The sequence below is a fragment of the Aphelocoma coerulescens genome, chromosome 2 (assembly GCF_041296385.1).
Source record: "Aphelocoma coerulescens isolate FSJ_1873_10779 chromosome 2, UR_Acoe_1.0, whole genome shotgun sequence".
Lineage (NCBI taxonomy): Eukaryota > Metazoa > Chordata > Aves > Passeriformes > Corvidae > Aphelocoma > Aphelocoma coerulescens.
In genome coordinates this window covers 151,757,521-151,778,992 of record NC_091015.1, presented here as the reverse complement: position 1 = coordinate 151,778,992, position 21,472 = coordinate 151,757,521, and the positions used below count along the sequence as shown (strand labels likewise).

The 21,472-nt window shown below is 35.0% G+C and overlaps 1 protein-coding gene across 3 annotated transcripts in view; it reads left to right on the top strand.

Annotated features, from left to right (window-relative positions):
• Positions 1–21,472, top strand: part of CSMD3 (CUB and Sushi multiple domains 3) — a 613,476-nt gene that overhangs the window by 401,119 nt on the left and 190,885 nt on the right. For all 3 annotated transcript variants that reach the window (XM_069006042.1, XM_069006041.1, XM_069006040.1), the window contains 4 exons: positions 5,148–5,304; positions 8,587–8,778; positions 9,530–9,656; positions 10,204–10,406. In XM_069006042.1, the coding sequence (XP_068862143.1) occupies positions 5,148–5,304; positions 8,587–8,778; positions 9,530–9,656; positions 10,204–10,406 (679 nt within the window). The remainder of the gene's footprint in view (positions 1–5,147; positions 5,305–8,586; positions 8,779–9,529; positions 9,657–10,203; positions 10,407–21,472) is intronic.

Genomic DNA, 21,472 nt, shown 5'->3' with positions numbered 1-21,472 from the left:
CGAACTTTGCTTGGGTAACCATCTCTTTTCATCAGAAGTGAGAGATGAAAATGCTGGCAAAGAAGTTAGTCATGTACTTTGTGGTACTTTTTCTTGCAGCTAGGATTTTTAGATTACTAGAGGTATGCAGCTAAAATTCCATTCAAAGTGATTAGACTGAGTATTCTAATAAAATTTTGACAAGCTCTTTAATGACGTCATGAGGTCTGCTGCTTGCTACTTGACTTAACTGACCATGGATAACATTTATATCTGACAAGCACTGTGATTGAAACAAAGAAACAGCTGTGCTGGGAATGCAGCATTAGGGAGAAGCAGCATATTTAACATAAGTAAATCAACACCCTTATTCCAGGGGCAGAGAAGGAGGAGTTCCCTTTTATCACTTCTGAACTGGTATAGAACTGAGGTTTCAGAGTATATAATTTGTTTTTCACTTGCTTCATTTAGCATGCAATTCTCTTGTTCTCTTGTTAATGTGTCTGCTCTGGCGACTTACATTAGTGTTGCAGTTCTTTTGGTGTTTTATTAGAAACTGTAACGAATATGTAAATATCTCTAATTTTTTTTTTTTTTTTTTTTTTTTTTTTGTGTCGGGATATAAGCTGCTCTTGACAGTGCCACATCTTGTTTTAATATTTCTGAAAGTTATATGAAGACGTACGAAGAATTTAGGATCTGTATAATCACTACAGGCTAATCCATTTAATGTTAATCTCAGAAACTCTGTAACACTTGCTTCCTTCTTTGCAACTGTACTAATAACTGAGTTTCTGCACTATATTTCCAGAATTCAATATTTTTATAGTAATCTACCTATGTGGGAGGCAAAGATAAATAATGCATTTTTTCCAAAGTATGAAAATATTGCTAGCTGGTTTTTGTTCCTTGCTTTTATCTCCATCCCCAATTTTGCTTGTAAACTCTCTAGTCTCTGCTAGCTGTATGCAAATGCTTGAGATATACACAGAAAGAACAGAGTTGCCATTTTTCTGCTCGCCTGAATAGTCCATTGACAGTGGTGAACATGTTATTTGTGTTGAAATGTGTTGAATGTAGAAAATATTCTTTTATATCAAAGATATTTTAATATACTTTCTAATTTAGGGGAAAGGCACTTTTATTAAAATTGAAACTTGAACAAGGCTAATATGATTGTTTTCTTTATTTTAAGTAGATTTCAGCATAAATAAAAATGTACCTATGCATGGTACTAATTAATGGGTGGTTTTCTGGTAATGTTTAAATAAAAAAAAAAACCAAACCACCTCCAAAATTCTGCAGACAGATTTCATTAAGTAAACCTAAAACACAAGAGAGAGGAACACCAAGTATGAAAAGGACTGAGATAGAAAAAGAACATAGTTGTTTCTGGGGATCTTTGCTCTCTTTTGTAGTAGACTATCTACTTGGCTTTATGTAGCGTAAGAGCTGCTGTGGTCGGTGATATTGCACCTATGTGGAAAAAATTGATTTAAGAATTATTTTTAATAATGTAATCAAGCAATCTTTCTTTTTCCTTTTACTAAAGCACTCACTGCAGCAGCTAGCAGGTAACAGCGTGTCAGCAAACAGAACTGGCACTCAGGGTTCCCTTTGCCTCTGCTTGGCTCAGCACTGTTTGTGCTCCTGCCAAATATAGAGGATTCAGTTTTACTGCATGTGTTCATTGTCTCCTCTATGAGCCAGATTATAAATGTGTATACATGATTCAGTTTTTGAGGGTTTTGGACAAAGACTTTGAAGGGATGTGATGTTTGGACCTTTTTGCTCATTTGTTTCTTAAGAATCTTCATGTTTGTAATAATAATACTTTTAGCAATATCATCCTGAATATAACACTTAGAAAAAGGTAATAAATGTAGGGGACAAAAAAACCCCCAAAACATATGGACCCTTTTCTGTCTTTATATTAGTGCTTCTATTCGCATGTGATATACATTTGACAGGGCGTTGACAGCCTCAGTTCTGAGCTGCTGATTTTATGTTATTTCTTCTCTTTATAAAGGAACAGATCTTCATATCCATATGCCTTTTATGTTTCAATGAAAAATCTCAAAAATAGCTTGATTAAAATGCACAAATTTTATACCTTCACTTATGATACTCTCTTGGTAAAATTTTATATAGTCAAATAAATTAGCAGAAAAAAAGGCATTAATTTCCATCTAAAATTTGTTAATACTGGAGCCACTTAAGAGATTAGCAAGTTTTCTTTGCTCTCTAACTGTAAATGCAAACAACGCTTCCTTCAAAAATGAAATATAACTTCTATTAGTTCAAATATTTAGGTAGAGTGTTCACTATTAGCATCCTTCCCTATAATATTTCTCTATATTACTGTGGTATGAAGAACATTAACTCAATTTCTGTGCCTTTGTTTTTCTTTATGAATTAATCATTTAAAGTATTGGGCAATAGAAAAAGTAATAAAGATGGACATCTGTATTCTAAATAGTTTGTTACTGGCATATCCAGGCATTATCCAGTCATGAACCAATTATCTTTGAACTAATGTTACAGGATGACTTTAAGAAAAATATATCCAACCAAATAGTATTTTTATAATGATTATTCTTGGAATTACTTTTATCACCCAAGTGACTTAAATCTAGATGTGCTGGCAAGGCCTATAAGAAAATATATTTGTATATTAAAAATAAGCTTATTGTGCTACCTTAATTTGCATATAATATTACCTTCCAAAAAAACTATACAGCTGAATTACTAACTCATTCAAAATCATTATCTCTCACCTATTTTAACAAGGTTAGAAAGAAAATGTTGATTCTGCAAATCTCAGAAGGGTCTCCTACCACTTTATTGTCAAGTTAAATCGTATAATTTAAATTATTCTAAAAATATCAGGTTTTTTTCCTATTAACTCAAATGCAGCACAGAAATGAAAATGTGACTTAAATTGAGTTACACTACAAAAAAAATCCATTAATTTATTGTCCTAAGGGAGACTCCCGTGTCTTAAGAAGAGGGGTACTTCGAAAGTCTGAAAGACAGCAACCAAAAGAAAAAATAATTCAATTTAGTGTTTAAATGAATCACAATCCTGCCTCAGCTAAATGCAGTTCTCCTACTCAAATGAATCAGTTTCAGAAGTGTTAGATACTTTAAATTCTGTTCCTTCATAGAAATTATATAGGCTTAAAAATACTGTACAGTGTGACAGCTAGTTAGCCCATGAAATAGAATGAGTATTAACTAATGAGAGTGGAATAATGTGAAAGTGGACTAATGTGTTTGGACATCTAACAAAATTGGCAATAAAGTGTGTGTGGGGAAATTCTAACCTGAAGAAAATTGGTATCATGACATGGTTTATTCAAAGTTTTGGTGAGACATTGAGAATAGCTGGTATAACTTACTAACAGCTTCCTTTGGTTAAGTATTAGCAATACACACATAGCAGAAAATGTTTACTCTTATCTAGTTTTTAAAAATAAAATGAATCCAGAATCCTTGGTTATTATTAATTATAAAAGGATTCAAGCTGGGTTTTGTTTAAGTCTGTTATGATGTAAATATCTCTTCTGCATAGCAATAATTCTCCTGAAATGGGTATTTTCCTTACAGTTGCTAAAACAAAATTAAGTGCATTTCAGAATTAATTTTCTAGGTTGGGTGGTGTTTTTTGTTTGGATTTGGTTTTGGGATTTTTTTCTTGTTTTGTGGTTAGTTTTGGGATTTTTTTTTTTCTGTTTCTGGCTTGTTTTCTGATCTCAGTATCATTTTAAAGGAGTTTTTACAAAAGATAAGACATCTATTTTAATACTGCTATATCTATATCTCTTGAAATTATATTTTAGTTGATATGCATCAATTGCACTTTTTTTCTTCTTCTCTGATTTTTTACTTTTACTCCATATGAGGACATCGGCTTTTAAATCTAAATTTGCTTGGAATTTATTTGTTGTGTCAGTAAAAACCAAGGAATTATGTCAAGTCATCTTGTTGTGCACCTTAAACTGCTGTACTCATTACAGATAGCTAGAAGTCACTTACTTGTTTTATTTCAGCATAACATTAAGTCTGTGTTATTACTGGAGACATGAGGATTTCTGGAAAATAGGTGTGTAACTCATTCTTACGGATGGGGAACAGGCATCATAATACTTCACATTTACTTTGTTGCCTTACTACTATTGCTGGCGTATTTGTTCTGATTTCATTCTGATGAAAATTCCTGTCTAAAAATGAAAGCTTTAATTACATTTGTAATTAATAGAATTACAATAGAATTTAGAACTGCAGACAATTCTGTATACTTTAATAAGGCTTTATAATTTCCCTTTATTGCAATTTAAAAATTATTCACAGGTCAGTTTACTGATTTGCAAGTGAAATTTTTCATAAACCACATTAATCAAAGTTTTAGTTATTATAGAAGTCACTAAATAAATCCTACAGGAAATAATGTTTGGGTGAGCAATTATCATTAAATTTCAGGGGGTTTCTTTAGGAATTACAGGAATACAAGAACCTTTGGTGTTTTAAGGCAACCAGATTTTTAGGGAAATTTCCTGAGAATTATTGGAAGATTGTTCGACATATTTAATATTCTGATAGAAGGAAAAGAACAACACTTGAAGAAAAATAAAAATTCTGTACTACGATTTACATATAGATTACATTACTCTTTCAATTTACAGAAGCAGTTGTTAAATTTCTTTCCTAGTCTCTTCTTACTTCACAGTTATATTTTAACCTGTCTTCACATGATAAAAAGCTACCACAGGTTTATTTAAGAAGACAAAATTGGGGATATGTGAGATTTTCTGTTATGCCACCTCAGACTTGAGGCAGATACACATTATAGGTATTCACTGATAGCATTACAATACTGACAGTGAAAGAGAAAACACAGAGATCTAAAAAAAAACTGAGCTGCCCACTTCTATTGTTTTGCAAAAATTGAATTGATATATTTTAAACTGCATTTGAAAAATCACCAAACTGAAGCCAATTTAAGTCAAGAGAGGCAAATAGTATATCCAAATAGTACTTCAGGTTGACTGGCAAAGATCTCCCTTGGCAGAGCTGTTCACCCTCTTAATGCAGATGCACAGAATTGTTTTGTAAATAAAATGTATCTTTTTTTCTTTCTTCCTAACTGTAAAACAAATTTTTTACAGATCTACGATGGCAAAGACAACACTGCTCACCTGCTGGGAGCATATACTGGGGCATCATTAAGAGGCCTGACACTAAGTAGCACTTCAAATCATTTATGGTTGGAATTTAACTCGGACGTGGAGGGCACTGATGAAGGTTTTCAACTTGTGTATACCAGTAAGTATTTGAAAACAGTAGGAATAGATTTATGCTTTTAAAGGAATGAAAATTATTCTCTCATAAGATAAAAATGCAGTTAAATGACAAATATGGAAGAAATTCAGAGCAAATCTCTCATCAAAATAGTATATTTTCATAGCTGTACCTCAAAAAACCCAAAACACATAGAATACTGAAACCTGGCTTTAACAGTCATTTCTTTAATCTGGTATGTAAATCGATCTTGTTTTCCTAGAGGGTTATTTTTCAATTTTGGAAAGCATAAGAAAAAACAGGGTAAGTTTCAGTTGATTGTTTTAGCACATAAAAATATTGAAGCATGTGAGTAGTTTAAAAAGTGCAACCAAAAAACAATGCTTAATGAAGATAATTCATAAGTAAAGGAAATTCTCCTTCTTAAGACTCATCTTTGATAGTTAGTTTGCTTTTGTTTCTGAGCTAGGATTATTTTTCAGAATAATCCAATTTGGAACCAAAGTGATAAAGAAAGGTTCTTAACAAAAACCTATATGTGGACTTAAACTATAAAGATGAGGAGAAGAAAAACTGGTTCTGATCCCTGGCTTAGAGGGTATATGGAAGCAGCTATATACTTTTATTTACCAAGTGTCAGGTTCTGAAAATTGTAGCACATGACTATTGACACGTAGTGTATATTACTTTTTTAGTGTATAATTATTTCATCATCACTGAATTATTACATAGAACTAATTTTTATCAAGCAGGATACTGTTATAAGGTAATTCTGCAATGCAGCTATCAACAGGGTTTTTTTGTCCTTGTACTCAAATCACTCCTTTTTCACCTGTTCAAAAGTTGTTCTTTTAAAAACTAGACATAATGTTTTTAAAACTAATTCTAATTAAAAAATAACGTAATTCTTGCAGAAGGAAAGGAAAATATTTCAAGATAATGAAAGAGTATGTAATTATTTTCCAGGTGAAAATTGCATAATTATACTCTGTAATAGCATGTGCTAGAATAGGACTGTACCCTATGATTAAAGATAGGACTTTCAGTGCTGTGTTACTATTGTAGTAGGTGTCAAGGTAAGTAATTTTTCTTATTTATGTAGGTACATCCAAGCCCAGCACTTGAACCTTATCAGTAATATTTCCTGTCTTTTGAGACATTCATATTAGACTACACTTTCCTAGCCTGAAGAATTCTTAGCCTGAATAGTGATGAATCTTCTTTTGTTGATATTGGTAAAATTGGAAGAAAAATAGTAAGTCCAGATGAAGGCCACAAAGAGGATCAGAGGCCTGGAGCACCTCTCCTATGAAGAAAGGCTGAGAGAGTTGGGGCTGTTCAGCCTGGAAAAAATAAGGCTCCTCATAGGACCTAAAGGGAGTGCCTAAAGGGAGCCTACAAGAAAGATGGAGAGGTACTCTTTATAAGGACAATTTAGTAATAGGACAAGGGGTACTGGCCTTAAACTGAAAGAGGGTATGTTTAGATTAGATGTAAGGAAAGAGCTCAGTCTGAGCTCTGTCTGGGTGGATCCATCAGCTAGGATAGATAGTACAGACCTCCCAGTCAGAGATGCAGTCTTTGCTCAGAGGAGTGCCCACCATCCTGCCTTGAGGGTCAGGTTGGATGAGCACCCTTGAGCTCTGCAGATGGTCAAAAACTGGTGCTCCTTTGCTGAGTTATGAGGACTTCAAAGTCTCTCTACTGGGCCAGTGGAAGCTTCACCCTTCAAAGAGGTGTTCTCCCTGTGTGCCCTCCTGCACAAACTGCCTCACCATGCCCTGGCTGAGGCACTCTGCCCTCTGCCTGCTCTGGTCACACCCAGTTAGGGCAGCAAAAATGCTGCTAGTTCCCATGGTTAGGCATTGGAGTTACATGTTCCCCCTCAAGAGGGAGGTGATCAGTTAAAAAGCTGACTTGGGTTCTGTGTCTGTAAGGAGGCTGTCCAGAAATGAGGACATCTCGGGGATCAAGGCAGATCTGAACTTCTTTTCACAGTATGGTCAGAAGTTGTCTTAGAAGACAGGAAATTCTAACTGGTCAATAAGTGTCCAGACCAGCATTATCAAAAATGGTTCTTCATCTGGGACTCACTTTAATGTCTTTCAGAGGTTCTGCAGCACACACTGTACTAAGAAACCATAGTTCAGGAATGAGAAAAGTTCAGCTTAGAGGTTTTGGAGGCTCTTCAAAAGGTGAGGCATGTTCAGTCACATATGAAATGAGCTGAAGGAAGAACCAGAAAGATACAGCATTTGACATGCTTTTTTTCCCCCTTACATGAGCAGCCTTATCCAACATTTACAATGCATTTGCAAGCATTTTGCCTGTAAAATAAAATAATTTTTTTTTCAATCAAGAATAGTAACGCAGCATCTGAGGAGAGATTGTGAAAGGCTACCAACTGTTGACCAGATGGCCAGATACTGTGTGAATGATTTGTTGAACAAAGCAGAAATGAAAACCCCTTCATTTCCTCCCATATTACCTACATATAGGAATAGCAATCTGATGCAAAGTCTCTTTTTGTTTTGCCTACAAGCATTCTAAGCTGCATGATATTGGTAAAAGTATTTGGTTTTGAACAAAGCGAGGTTTTGAGTTGCTTCACAGTTAATAACAGAAAACTTGATTTGGAATAGAAAAATTTTCTCCCAAATTGTGGTTTATGTTTCCTCATTTGTTAGTATACCTCCCTATTTCCATATAATGCATTGATATTTTGTTTTCTTCTTGCTTCATGTCTCCTAAGTCTCAAAAATGTCCAAGCTGTTTGGCTTGAATTCTCTATATCATCATTGTCCTTGATTCCTGAATGTAGTTCTTAAATTTATGAACTACTGAACAAAAGATTAGAGTAGGGATTGATGAAAATTGCAGTTTTTCTTTGGTGCCACTGGTGCTATTGCGCTGTCGTTGTTACTATGAAAAATAATGAGAAATCTGCTGTTAAGTTTTGTTTATGAGCCTTTAAATGTCTATTCACAAGTAAATGGACAGTCCCTTTACCTGCCCGTTTTTAAGTTATCATAACATTTTAAAACTTATTGATAATTAGAATGATTTTTTTTCTGTCTTTAATTGAACTCTTAGGAAAATTGAATTAATAACACAGCTTGGTCATGCTCTAAGAAAGATGTATAGGCAGTTATCCTACTTAGACTGCTTAAAAACAGAGAAGAAATCCTAAAGGTGTTACATGTAGTTTGAAAAAGACTGATTTCCACTAAAAAACAGAAAATTTGAATGCCATTAATGTATTTATCTGTTTGATTTTGTAAATACAACATTTTATTCTTCCCACAGGTTTTGAGCTGTCACATTGTGAGGACCCTGGTGTGCCACAGTTTGGATATAAAATCAGTGACCAAGGTCATTTTGCTGGAAGTACTATAATTTATGGATGCAATCCAGGTTACACACTCCATGGAAGTAGCCTTCTAAAGTGTATGACTGGGGAAAGAAGGGCATGGGACTATCCTCTACCATCATGCATTGGTATTACACTCATATTTTTTTATTTCTTATTTTTTGAATGCAAGAAAGAAAAAAAAATTAAGGGTTATTAGATCTATGTAAAAATCTGATGTGTATGATCTATTTACAGATCAATTTACACAGACATTTATAGTTCTTTCTGCATAGATCTCATCTAAGTTTATCTGATTGGTGTTTCCTTTTTAGTTTAAAAAATAGTAATTCTTAAACATTTGTGAATACTGAAAGTCCTAATACATGAAAATCCTGTTAATGTCAGCAAATAATCAACATAAAAAGATAGTTTAATCAGAAAGGCATTGTAAAACTAGTATTTTTTTACTTATATATAAATAAGCTAGAAAAATTTAGTATACTTATATGAAATAGATTAAAGAAAATATATGAAACTTAAAATATAAAGAGATATAAAGTTATTTTGTGTTTTTGTCACTCCTGTTTCTTTACAATATTAACTTCCTAAGTTTTGCAGCTACTTACAGGAACAATTATGACCATAGGAGAGTGAAAAGAAGACAAGACTTAAATATTATAGTAGCTTTCCTTCTTTTTTGTTTTCATTTAAAGGAAATTGTCATTGAGTAAGTAGGTGAAGCAAGGAGTGGAATGCAGTCCTTATACACTGCTTTACAATATTATGGTATATGGTCAGTTTAATTGACCAATACCTGTTTAACAAAAGAGTAGATGTATAAATTGATTGCTCAGATGATTAGCTGGAAAATCATTCCATAATGTTGTTTTTTATTAGCTGAATGTGGAGGACGGTTTAAAGGAGAGTCATCAGGAAGAATCTTATCTCCTGGCTATCCTTTTCCCTATGACAACAATCTGCATTGCATGTGGGTGATTGAAGTAGACCCAGGAAATATTGTCAGGTACTGAAAATGAATCTTACAATTTTAACAAATGTTTTTTACTATAACAACCAAATATTATTCGAGTGCAAAAAAAACCATTATCTACAGAAGACGGAGCTTTAAAATTGGTTATATTTTTGTGAAATGCTGGAGGCAGAGAACTCTTTAGTGAAAGTCTATATGAAGAAAAATGCAAACCAACACAACCTTTAGCAGTTCTTTTTAGTTAATTTGTTTTGAGGGGAATGTGATACATAATATTGTCTTAGGAAAACTGAAACTCTTTTCTGAAAATATTGTGTAGATGCTTTTAGATTATTTGAATGGCTAAAGCAATACATTACTTCATGGTGTACAAATTCAATTATTGTAAGATTTTTTTCTTTCAAATTCATTTCAGTATTGGGCTTTCATGCATTAAAGATAAATGTGTGAAACATTATAGAAAATTACCCTTTGAAGTTAAATTTTATTTGCTTTTTTCTGTTGTTTGTTTAGTTTTGCTGTTACAGTTACGTTGTTGAGTAATATGAAAGCTGACAATAAAATCATGGTGTTCTTTCAGCCTCCAGTTTCTTGCTTTTGATACTGAGGCATCCCATGACATTCTTCGAGTTTGGGATGGTCCACCTGAGAATGAGATGTTGCTCAAAGAAATTAGTGGCTCCCTTATTCCTGAAGGCATTCACAGTACACTCAACATAGTAACCATCCAGTTTGACACAGATTTTTATATCAGTAAATCTGGATTCGCCATACAGTTTTCAAGTAAGTTGATTAATTTCATTTTTTATTTATTTTATGAGATAGTTCACTCACAGATAATTGTAGTGCTGGAAACACTTTAAATCAGTGGCAACATTTCTGATGTTTTTAGGGAAAGAATTGGCATAGACCTACAGATTTGTTGTAAAGCGATATCTTTATCTTAAACAAACAAATAAACAAGAAAACCCAATAAAATATCATGTTCTTTGCTAGTTTTGGCTTTGTTTCAAGGGCAGCTGGGGCAGTGCCAGAATGCTTATAATTATGATTACTGTTTTTCACAAAGGAGGTGATGTAGGCATGTTAAAAGTTCCATCCTTTTCTAATCAGTAAGTTTCTGCTTTCAGGGACATCTGTGGGGAGTTTTTATTTCTGTTGTGGTTTATAGGATGAAACAGAAAAGAGCTCTACAGGAACAGCACTGTCTTTCTCCCTTTTGCCTTCTAGTGCTGTATCATCTTATTACAGGCAGCAGGATGACAAGTCTAAACAGTTGCCTAGCTGTTCTTAAATCCCTTTAGACATTTTATTGCTGAAACTGAAGGAATCATTGAGCCAGGGCCATTTTGACCTTCTTTTTCCTCTGGTCAGTGAAATGCATATATATTTTTTCAAGATTACCAAGATCTAGTCTAGTATCATTTTGTGTAGCAATAGCAACAATTTTAACATGAGTTGACACAGAGACTCTTACTGTTAACACCATTTACCTCACCGTGCTTCCTGTGCTTGAAAGTTGTATTAGCCCTTGTTTTTCCCCTGCCCTCATTCTTTCTGTGTATGTGACAAATACCTGTCTGTGCATACAGTAATTTGAAGGAAGAATGAATTATGTAAATGAGAGTACAAAGTGAAAGATATTTTATTTGTAGTGAAAGAGTGCTTCTGCTCCATCAGCTGATTTTTGAAGCCATGAATGGAGGTTTTAATCCCTTGGCTCCAAGGTATTTTTGCCATTTTACCAACCACCTTACCTCCTTCCAGAGCCTGTCTGAGAGATTCTCACATATGTGCTTTCCATTCTCAGACATGCTCCTATATTTAATGTTGAAGGCAGAGAGGGAGACCATTATGCACTGAATTTATTTAGGCAGTCATTTAAGCTGAGTGGAAAAATAGATTGATGCAGAACAAGAATGTAGTTAAAGGAAAAGGGATTGTACATGGGAGTAAAGTTATAAAACAGCTCCTGATGCACTTGCAGTGATTTACGTGAAAAGAGATTTTAGAGGTTTATCTGAAAGGAGAGGCTTTTTATTTTTTTCTCCATATTGTTGCAGTCTGTTGACTTCTAATGACAGTTTAAAGGATCCATGAAGTCATACTGTCTCAGCATTTCTCTTACTCTTCAGTCCAGACTCTCAAAATCACAGCGATCCTTCTCAAATACATGATGTGGCACAGTTTGGGCGTACATCCTTAGTAGAATAACAGAGTTCTTTGGAGTTTTTTTCCCTAAATTAAGATTGTAAAAGTAATGTGCAAATAGCTACACAACCTAAATAACAATGTTGCTCTATGGACATATTATTCCACTAAGCAATAATAAAACATATTTGAGGAGACCGAAGAAAGAGAAGGACAATTCTTCGCAACTTTGTTTCAAGTATTCATATACTTTCTTTGAGTACGTAATGTTGTCTGAGTGAAACAGATGGTGTCTTCATACTCTAGCTACACTGTAATTAACAAACAGAAAGCTCACACAAGGGAGGTATCTGCTTTTACTTTCCTCTTGCCATTTTGTGAAATTGGGTAAGAGTATTTAACTGGCTTATCGACCCTTTTAGCTCAAGAGGAATGTTACTCAATGACAACAGATACTTTATGTTCAAACCCTTTTAAGACTTTGAATGCTTTATTTTCTTCTCTGTTCTATTCTTATCCTTTAAGCAAAAAAATGTTTCCAAAAATGGATTAACCTTATTAGTTCCTTACAGTTTTTTATTTCATTTTATCAACTGTTCTTACACAATTTTGCATCTGCCATTTAATGAGTGAAAATACCATTGATAGCATAATTTATATTTGACTCTTCTATAAGCCATCCAATATAAACAGAAAAACAATTTTTATATGATAATACAAAAGGTATGTGAGATACCATCCTCCACCAAACTAAAGAGGGAAGGCTGGAAGGGAAAACCTAAAGGAGGTGAAATGTTACATTGAAAGTAGAAAGAAAATTATTATTTAATTAGTATTATGTATTACAAAAGGTAATATTAGAATTGTTTCTATCTAGGGCTACCCAAAACAATCATTTAAAAGGCATGGATGTTGTTATCAATTTTGTAAAATTTAGAGGATCTGAAGGAAAAGGGTTTCACAATGATATTTTTCTTTCCCACTGTGTCAATTAGTCTGTTTTGTTTCTTTTTGTTAGCTTGCCTTTTTTGTGGAGAAAAAAAAGCAAAACAAAAACAAAAGGTTATTTGTATCTGAAATAGTAGAACTATTTTGATGGTTTAAACATTCATAATCTCTTTCTGTAAGAAAATAATCACAGAATCATAAAATGGTCTGCATTGGAAGGGACCTTAAAGGCCATCTAGTTTCAACCCTCCAACCCTCTCTCCATGGGAAGGGGCACCTTTCCCTAGAGTAGGTTGTTCAGAGCTCCATCCAGCCTGCCCTTGAACACCGCCAGATATAGGTCACCCACAACTTCTCTGGGCAGCCTGTTCCAGTGCCTCATCACCCTCATAGTAAAGAATTTCTTCTTAATATGTAATGTAAACCTACTACGAAACAACCTGTTTCAGTTTGCCCCTTGTCCTGTCACCACATGTCCTTGTGAAAAGTCTCTTTCCATCTTCCATGTAGTTTCCCTTCAGGTACTGGAAGGCCACAACTAGGACTCCCCGTAGCCTTCTCTTTTCCAGACACATCAATCCCAATTCTCTCAGCCTTTCCTCACAGGGAAGGTGTCCTCTCTAATCATCTTGGTGGACTCCTCTGGACTCACTCCAACAGGCTGATGTCCTTACTGTGTTGGGGACCACAGAGTTGGATGCAATACTCCAGCTGGGGTCTCACAAGACCAGAGTAGAAAGGCAAGAAACTATTTATTTTATGCTGAACTAAGGAATAATGGAGAGTTTCTTATGGTTGAAAAGGGTAATTTTTTTATTTAACACAATTGGACACTACTCTGAAAGGAAGGAGTGAAAGTGATGAATTTCAGATGAAATGTGGGAACTCAGCCTGATTGTGCTTCACTACTTTCCTCCAATTATCCAGGGCTAGTGAAAGTACAGCTTCTTTTATACCTCTAATGTAAACAAAGAAATAAATGACTTCACATTTCATCACTAGGTAGAGCGGAATTTTGGTCTGTCTTTTGTCTTTTATGTGTCTTTATGTCTTTCATTTTGGTGTTGGGCCTCTGCAAATGACCACGACAGTATCTCTTAATTTAAACATTACAACATTTCAGTTTCTGCAGTCTTCTTTGAGACTACAATTAAGTAACATGATAGAAAACAGAGCCCACAAATCCTGAAAATCAAAGTAGCAAAAGATGTATAATAAAGCAGAATATTTCAAAAACTTTGTGTATATGTGTAACAGGAAGATAAGAACCTCTGGTGATTCAACAGTAAGATTATAATTTGAAAATTTTGGAACATGTATAAATGACATGAATAATGTAGCTATAGAACAGATGCCAGAGGTCTATCCTTAAACTGGGAGAAGAGTGAAAAGTTGACAACAGGCCAGAAGCAATATGCAAACAGGAAATACCTGTTACGGCATATTTTCTCTCAACTGTCAGAGACAGAGCATGAAGAGCCCAGTACATACTGGAAAAACACCAATTAAATAAGCAATAATTTATTTTTAACAGTAAATTCTGCACAAAATAGAAAACTTGATCTTTGAGGAAAGTGAAGGAGAAAGAGAAGGGAGCAATCATGTATTTGCCAGAGACATGAGCTGTATATCTCAGGGTCAGGCCAAAATATTAGTCATATTAAAACATTTTCATCAGCTGCCATTGCTTCATGTCACCAAGATGAAAGTAGTAGTTGTGAAAAAAAGACAGAGAATGAAAGTAGTTGAGTAAGAACACTAAAATGCAAAACATTAATGATAATAATTGTGTGTGCGTTTAAAAGAATATTTTTAATCCCTTTAATATCTGTGAAGTGTGTAATATCAGATCAGATCCTACTGAAGTTAATCAGATTCTTTCCATAGTTTTCAATGGCCTTTGAATCTGGTATTACAAGGATGTTTTCTGTCTGCTAACTTTAGCATTTCAGGTGCCATTTATCTTTTACGCAGAAAGGAAGGATCTGTATTCATCTTCCATAGGCCATTATTTCACCACTAATAGCTGCACTACTGAGTGTCTCAGCATTACAGAATACATTCTGCTCAGGCCTAAGAGTGCAGTCACATTTCTGACTAATTAAACATCACACAGTATAGAGCATTTTTTGAGCTTTATAAGGCAGCCAGTGCAGAACTAAACTGTAAATATTTTTTGAGTTTTTGGAAGCTTTTGTGAATAGATGCTCTAGCAGTATTTTATATCATGTGACAGTAATTTCTTATATAACAGGATATGCCTTAAAATGCTTGGATTTACTGTCAAACTGTGGCTGTTCCTCCTTATTTTAAGACTGGATGAGTAGTCCTTTGGAGTTACTTGCCTCTATACACTGTAGAAAAAGCCTAGAACACTTGAGGCAGATGCTTGCTTGCATTGCTTCAGTCTGACAATATTAATTTCCAGTCTAGAATTATAAAGCATCATATTGCTTACTTTGATTGCTGTGATGATTAAATGCCTACAAGTCAGCTTTCTATATTTATGATTTATTACCACAGTGTCTTCTAAATGTTTTGTGTTCAAAACTTTTTTGTTGTTATTTTTTTTGTTGTCTTCTTGTTGTTCTTTTTTGGTGGGATTTCTTTTGTTCAAAGACACACCTATTAGCCACAGTCACTTTAAGGAAGATTCTTTTGATGCTGAACACCCTCCTGTATTTTTGTTTTTTTCTTTTCTTCAGCTTTCTAGTAACAAAGATCTCTACTTCTGACATATTTACCCCAAAGGTGATTTGCAAATGCATATGGGGTATTTTACTGGTTTCTTTCTCAGAATGCTGTTTCCTACCACTGCTGGTGTAGGGATCACTTCCTAACATAACTTTTTCACTTTCTGAAGTCAGTAACATAGGATTTATTCTTCCTTGTGTCTATTCCATAGCAAAAAGAACTGTTGATCTAAAATATTTTCACACTCTGGTTCACCTATTTCTTTCAACTTTGAGAGTAATCCTTTGCATTTAGAGATTGCAGGAGGACTACTTTCACATCAGAAATATCTTTGAATGTCCACACTTGTAAATTCAGCTCAGTGGTTTTGTTTTAGATTTTTGTTTAGGTTTACAGGGTGTGGTGTTGGTGCATGTTTCCTTGTTTGGTTTTGGGGGTGGGTTTGCTTTGTTTTTAGTATCAAGACGCTTAAAAGAAAGAAACCATTTAACAGATTTGTTTCCTTCTATCTGCTGTTGCCTTTCTTTCAAGAAGCAGATATTAGTAAAAGGAATGACCATTTATGTCCTTCAGTGGCAAAAATTCATTCCTGTCTGTCTTGGTTTGAAAGACAGGTGTCTGCCAAGGAAGGCAGGAGCCTCCCTTGAAATGGAAAATGCAATCCCCTTCCCTCCAAATTATTATAATTTTGAAATTAAGGGGCTTTCAGGCAAAGATATGAGGAATAGGAATAACAGTTCTTTACTAATACATATATATATGTATGACAAGGCAAACAAACAACAGTATCTATGGCAGTAACAGCAAACAATCCCAAACCCAGTCCCAGCCTTCTCGGCTGTCGGGCCCTTTCCCCTCGGGTGCAGTTCCGCTCACAGCCGGCAGGGGCGCTGGCGGCTCCCGGTGAGCAGGGCAGGTGTGATGGTTCCCCCGCGGCTGCAGGGGGCGCTCCGGAGCGAGCTCGGGGAGCACGCGGCACTGGCGGCTTGGCCAAGCCAGGGAGGGATGGAAGAAAAGCTTCACAAACCTCCCTGGGCAGCCGATCCCAGTGCCCGGCCGGACATTCAGGAACAGCAAACTGGAACAGCAGGGACGAGCACAAATCCCGGGTGGCAGGCAAGATGTATCAAACCCTGGAGCTGCAGCAGGAACCCCAGGATGTCTGGGCAGGCAGGGCATGCGGAGCTACAGTGTAGCGAAGCCTCAAAGCAATCACGGGGGCAGAGCAGCCGTGACCGGCTCCCAGCGGGGCAGGGAAAGGCAGGCTTGGAATCCCGGGGTTTTTCCCTGAGGCACCCGAGCAGACGGTGAACAGGTCCCTCTTTCAGTAAGGTGGGGTGTTAGGGTCCCAGTGCAACAGCCGCTCCAGTGAGGAAGCTCCACTCACGGCAGAAGGAAGGCAGCTGAAAGCAGAAGCCTGCAGCGCTGACGAATTCCCTCCACAACAATGGCAGCCTCTCTCCTTCTGAATGCCCAGAGAAAAAACAGATCCCCAGGGACTGAACCTAACCCCTTTTTCCCAGTTTAAATCTCATTGCATCCCCTGCCCTACATGAGAAAACCCCAGGAGAAAGGGAGTAGCCAGTTGGACCCCTCTCTCTGTGGTCAGGTTTTTTGTTTTTTAAGTACCCAGTAATTTGTTCCCCTGGCAACATATACAGGGAAAATTCTTTAAGAGAAAAAACAAACCAAAGGAGAACTCCTAAAAGCCCAACACTGCCACAAGTTCGTAAATGACAATAACTTTTTAGTAGCCGTCATGTCTTATTTCAGTAGCATAGAAGGCATATGCATTTTATGCAGGCAAATACTGTGAGTTAATGCTTCCATGAAAAATGTCCTGGTAATGGCTTGTATCTAGAGAGACCTGGAGTTATGGTATTAATAAATGAAAGCTGAAAGGAAGTATCAAAAGAAATTGGTGGCATAAGTAATTTTAACATTGTAAATAAACAAATCATCTTCTCAGCCACGTCACCATAAAATTAACTTAATTATATTTAAGATTGAAATTCCCAATTTTAAACCTCATGCAATATAGTTGGTCCAAACCCTTTTGATTTGTATCAATAGAAAGTCTTCTCACCTGCCCTAAATTTACATAAATAAAGTTGACTTTGTCTGACTTGTGACATGGCCTTTTAGAGAGATCAAGCTGATATGGTTCCAAATTTGGAATGTCATGTACTTCAGGTTAATATTTTAATTTTGTATATCAATTTTATATGTGGGAAAGCTATTCTTTGAATCTGAAAAATCTAACACTATGCTTTCTGTTAAAGAATAATAAAATCGAACACTGTGTTTTAAATTTCTCAGGTAAAATTTTCAGTTTCAATGGGTTATTTTACTTGCAGAAGAAGCCCATTACAGATATTTATAATTGTGTATACAGCAAAGTGAATTTGGAAATACAAAAGTATACTTTTGTGGTTCTTAATATTATAAATAAAATTACTTTTCTATTTCAGAAAAGGTTCTCTAACTTCCTCATCATTTTTTTTTCATTGGTTAGTCCAACCTCTTTCATTGAATTCTTTCAAGTCAACAATTGATCAAAATACAGCACCAGACAGCCAAATATTTATATATAAATAATACAAATCCTTGAAATTATTTCAACTAAGATACTTTGGATATTTAATTAATAGCATATATTTTATTTTCTGTTTTGTATTAGTTACTAAAAATATGTCAAAAGTATATGGGTTGTATTATTTTGTGTACCAGGTACCTTCCTAATATTTAGGTGTGACACTAATAGAAAAGCTTTACATTTTGGTCTACATCCACATACACAATCATATGATTTTCTTTAAAGTACAAATGTAATAGAATCATTAATGCTGGAAAATATCTAAGATCATCAAGTCCTACCATCAATGTAGCACAAACACCATGTTACAATGGAGTTGACTTCAAGTTTTGTCTGTTCCTACTTTCCCTCTTACCCCATTTCTTGACAGGGATAGCTGTTTTGTAAGATAGTAATATAAAAGGGAGATTTTTGCTGCTATTTTTTTGTCAAAGAAATTTTATTTTTTCCTAATAGCATTCCAGTAATCTGCCTGATCTCATAATTGACAGATATAGAAAAGACTCTTGACTGATGAATGCTCATCTTTCAGTCCTATGTGTATGAATGTGGAAAAAAATTATTTGTGGACTGATGTCTTCAATTACTGACTGGACATATTCTGACATGCAGTCTGAGATTCAATTCATTTACATAGATGAATTTTAAAATCTTGCAAAAAATATAAATATAAAATCTTTCTTCTTATTTATATTCCATTGTTGTTTTGGTAAGATGTAATGTGTATAATGCTAAAGAAAACAGAAGTTATTCTTTAACAGTGTTCTGTAATTTTTTTCAAGTGACTATAGTATAGTACTTTCTTCAGTAGAAAAAATTCATTGCCTTAGCAAAGATCAGGGTGATGACATTCAAGTGTATGGACAGAATGTTACCAAATAATGAGGCCAATTCTGTATCATTGCCAAACTTATCAATTACTGTATATCCCCCTCCCCAAGCCAACCCAACCCCCAAAGAAACAACACACAAACATATATAAAGCATTAATGGAAAAATTTAGCTAAAGTAAAAAATTAAGATAGATTAAAGATTTGGCCCTATCTTTAGGAACTATCAAAATATTCTTGGTGTTTTGGAACTCTAAAGCTATAATGCATATATACAATTTGTGAAACTAAAAGACAAAATAAAAAATTTAACTTTTAAGATAGGGACAATCTTCCCCTTTCTTCAGAAGATTTCAGTTAAAGGACAAGGCTTCAGTTAAAGGTACAACCATATCCTTAACAGTTGCAACAAAACAAGTTGCACACATTCTGCAAACAAACAAATGAAACAGACATATTTTACCTCAAATCATCTTAATAATATTTTTAGTAGAAATGGTACTAAGAACTGAAAGACCACTGGTAAGATTTTTCACTACATGGTCAGCTATTGTCTGTTGTCCAAGACTCTCATATTTTCTTCTTTTTGAGAAGCTATTTCTATCTTACTGTATTCATATGTATACATAAAGAAATATGCCATCTGACACGGGGATAGATCTGGTATAAAAAGCTCTAAAGAACTAAAAGGTTCCAAAAAACCCCAAGCTCTAAACATGCAGTCTAAATGAAATCAAGATTTTTCAAAACACTTCTTCCAGCTGAAATGTATTGCCAACATGATTAGATATTGTCACATTATCCATTTTCTACTGAGTTTCAGAAATTATCTGAAACCATATGTCAATGTATTTATTTGGGGCTGGGTTTCATACTCAGTGCCAAAGCTATGAGGAAATACCTAAGAAATAATACCTGGCCGAACTGAAGCGTGAATACTAATGGAAAAAGATTATTACTTAGGAACTGGAAATAAAATATCTCATAAGGATTCCACTAAGACGCAGTAAGAGAAATGTACTACTTCGGATGATTTTAACAACTAGTATAAATTGACAACAACAAAAACAATAAGGAAAAGTAAAATTATGTTATCTCATTAAACCTGTGTCAGTTATCTCCTGAAGAACTACAGCGTATCTAGTAGTAAGATCCATAACCTATCCTTTCTGATAACCTATCTATAATCCTAACCTATGTTACAGTAAGGTCAGATAAACATCCTTAAGAAAGAACTTGATGTCCACTGTTCCCCTCTTCCCCCCACTCCCATCCCCTCATAAAAGAGACTATACCAGGCTACAGTGTAAACAAGTTTAGTTGATGTCTGAGAGGGGGTCAAGCTGGTAAGGAAACTTGTTCTGACTGTGTGAGTGTGGGGTGTGTAGCTGTGAAGGAGCCTTGGCCCAAGCTTTGGTTGTGCAAGTGACTGCCAGCGTTGGTCCAGGATGGTTGGACAGGGACGTTTCCTTAACACAGAGACCTGCCCAGACAACTTAGAAAACCCTGGTTGTGCAAGATGTTGAAGTTATTTCATTGAAGGGATGCGTTGTCCCAAATGAAATTCTGATTCTGTGATTTATTCTTAATATTTTCCCATTTTAATCTTCAAACAATAACTGACAAACTTAGATAGAATCCATGAAGTCATGCAAAATCAACAAACGGAGCCTGTGGTTAGAATTTACTTAAGAATTACAACGACTATGCTTCTAAATCTCTGTTAGATCTACAGCAGAAAAAAAGTTAAAAATAGATTAAAAAAGTGTTATCAGCAGTGTTTCTGTTGGCAGAAGACAATGAAAACGCTGTAGGTAATTTATTCCTTCTTTTCCAGGAAAAGTTGTATAGAAGGTTGTCTTTGAGATAGCAAATACCAGGCTGACCTGGTTCTCAAACAGCATTAGAGATGCAGGGAGACTGCAGTGTCCATCCGGGTAAAGGTATTATGTGGGTTCTGAGACAAGCTTGAATTTTGAAGGCGCAGTCTGTCAGGACTGGTTCAGGCTGATGTGAGTTTGAAAGACCAGCAATACTAGAAAGCCTTTATTTAAAGTTTGAAGAGTTTATTTATTTAAAAAGTTTGGAAGAATATTTTAATTTAAATAAGTTAATAATAATATTTCTGGCATGCTGTGTATTATGAAGAGCTTGAAATTTGGAAGGCTTGAAGCTGCTGACCTGATTGTGTGCTCTGGGGAAAAAAAAAAGGAGAAAACAAAGAAAAAAAAAACCCAAAATTTCCTTAATTCTTCAAGTTTGGGATTGAGACTCTTTAATGATATTGGACTTGGCATGCATTAGAGCATTAAATTTAGAAATCATCATTAACACCAAGAAATCCCACAACATTTATTATATTGTTTCCAGTATCAGTGGAGTCTATTAAAACCTTGTCACATTTTTAATGCCTTGTTCCAAGTTATCTTTCCTGCATGAGAATGGAGCTGTCCTTTTAAGACAATTCAGTCACCTATTAAATTTCTTGGGCTTATGAACTATCAGAAACTTTTTGACCCTGGCAGTAACTTACTGCTTTTGAAGCAGGAATGATCAATTTAGAATATTTAGTTATCTGATTTATTGATTAAATATACTTTAATCCCTTATTATTAAAAAGATGTATCAAA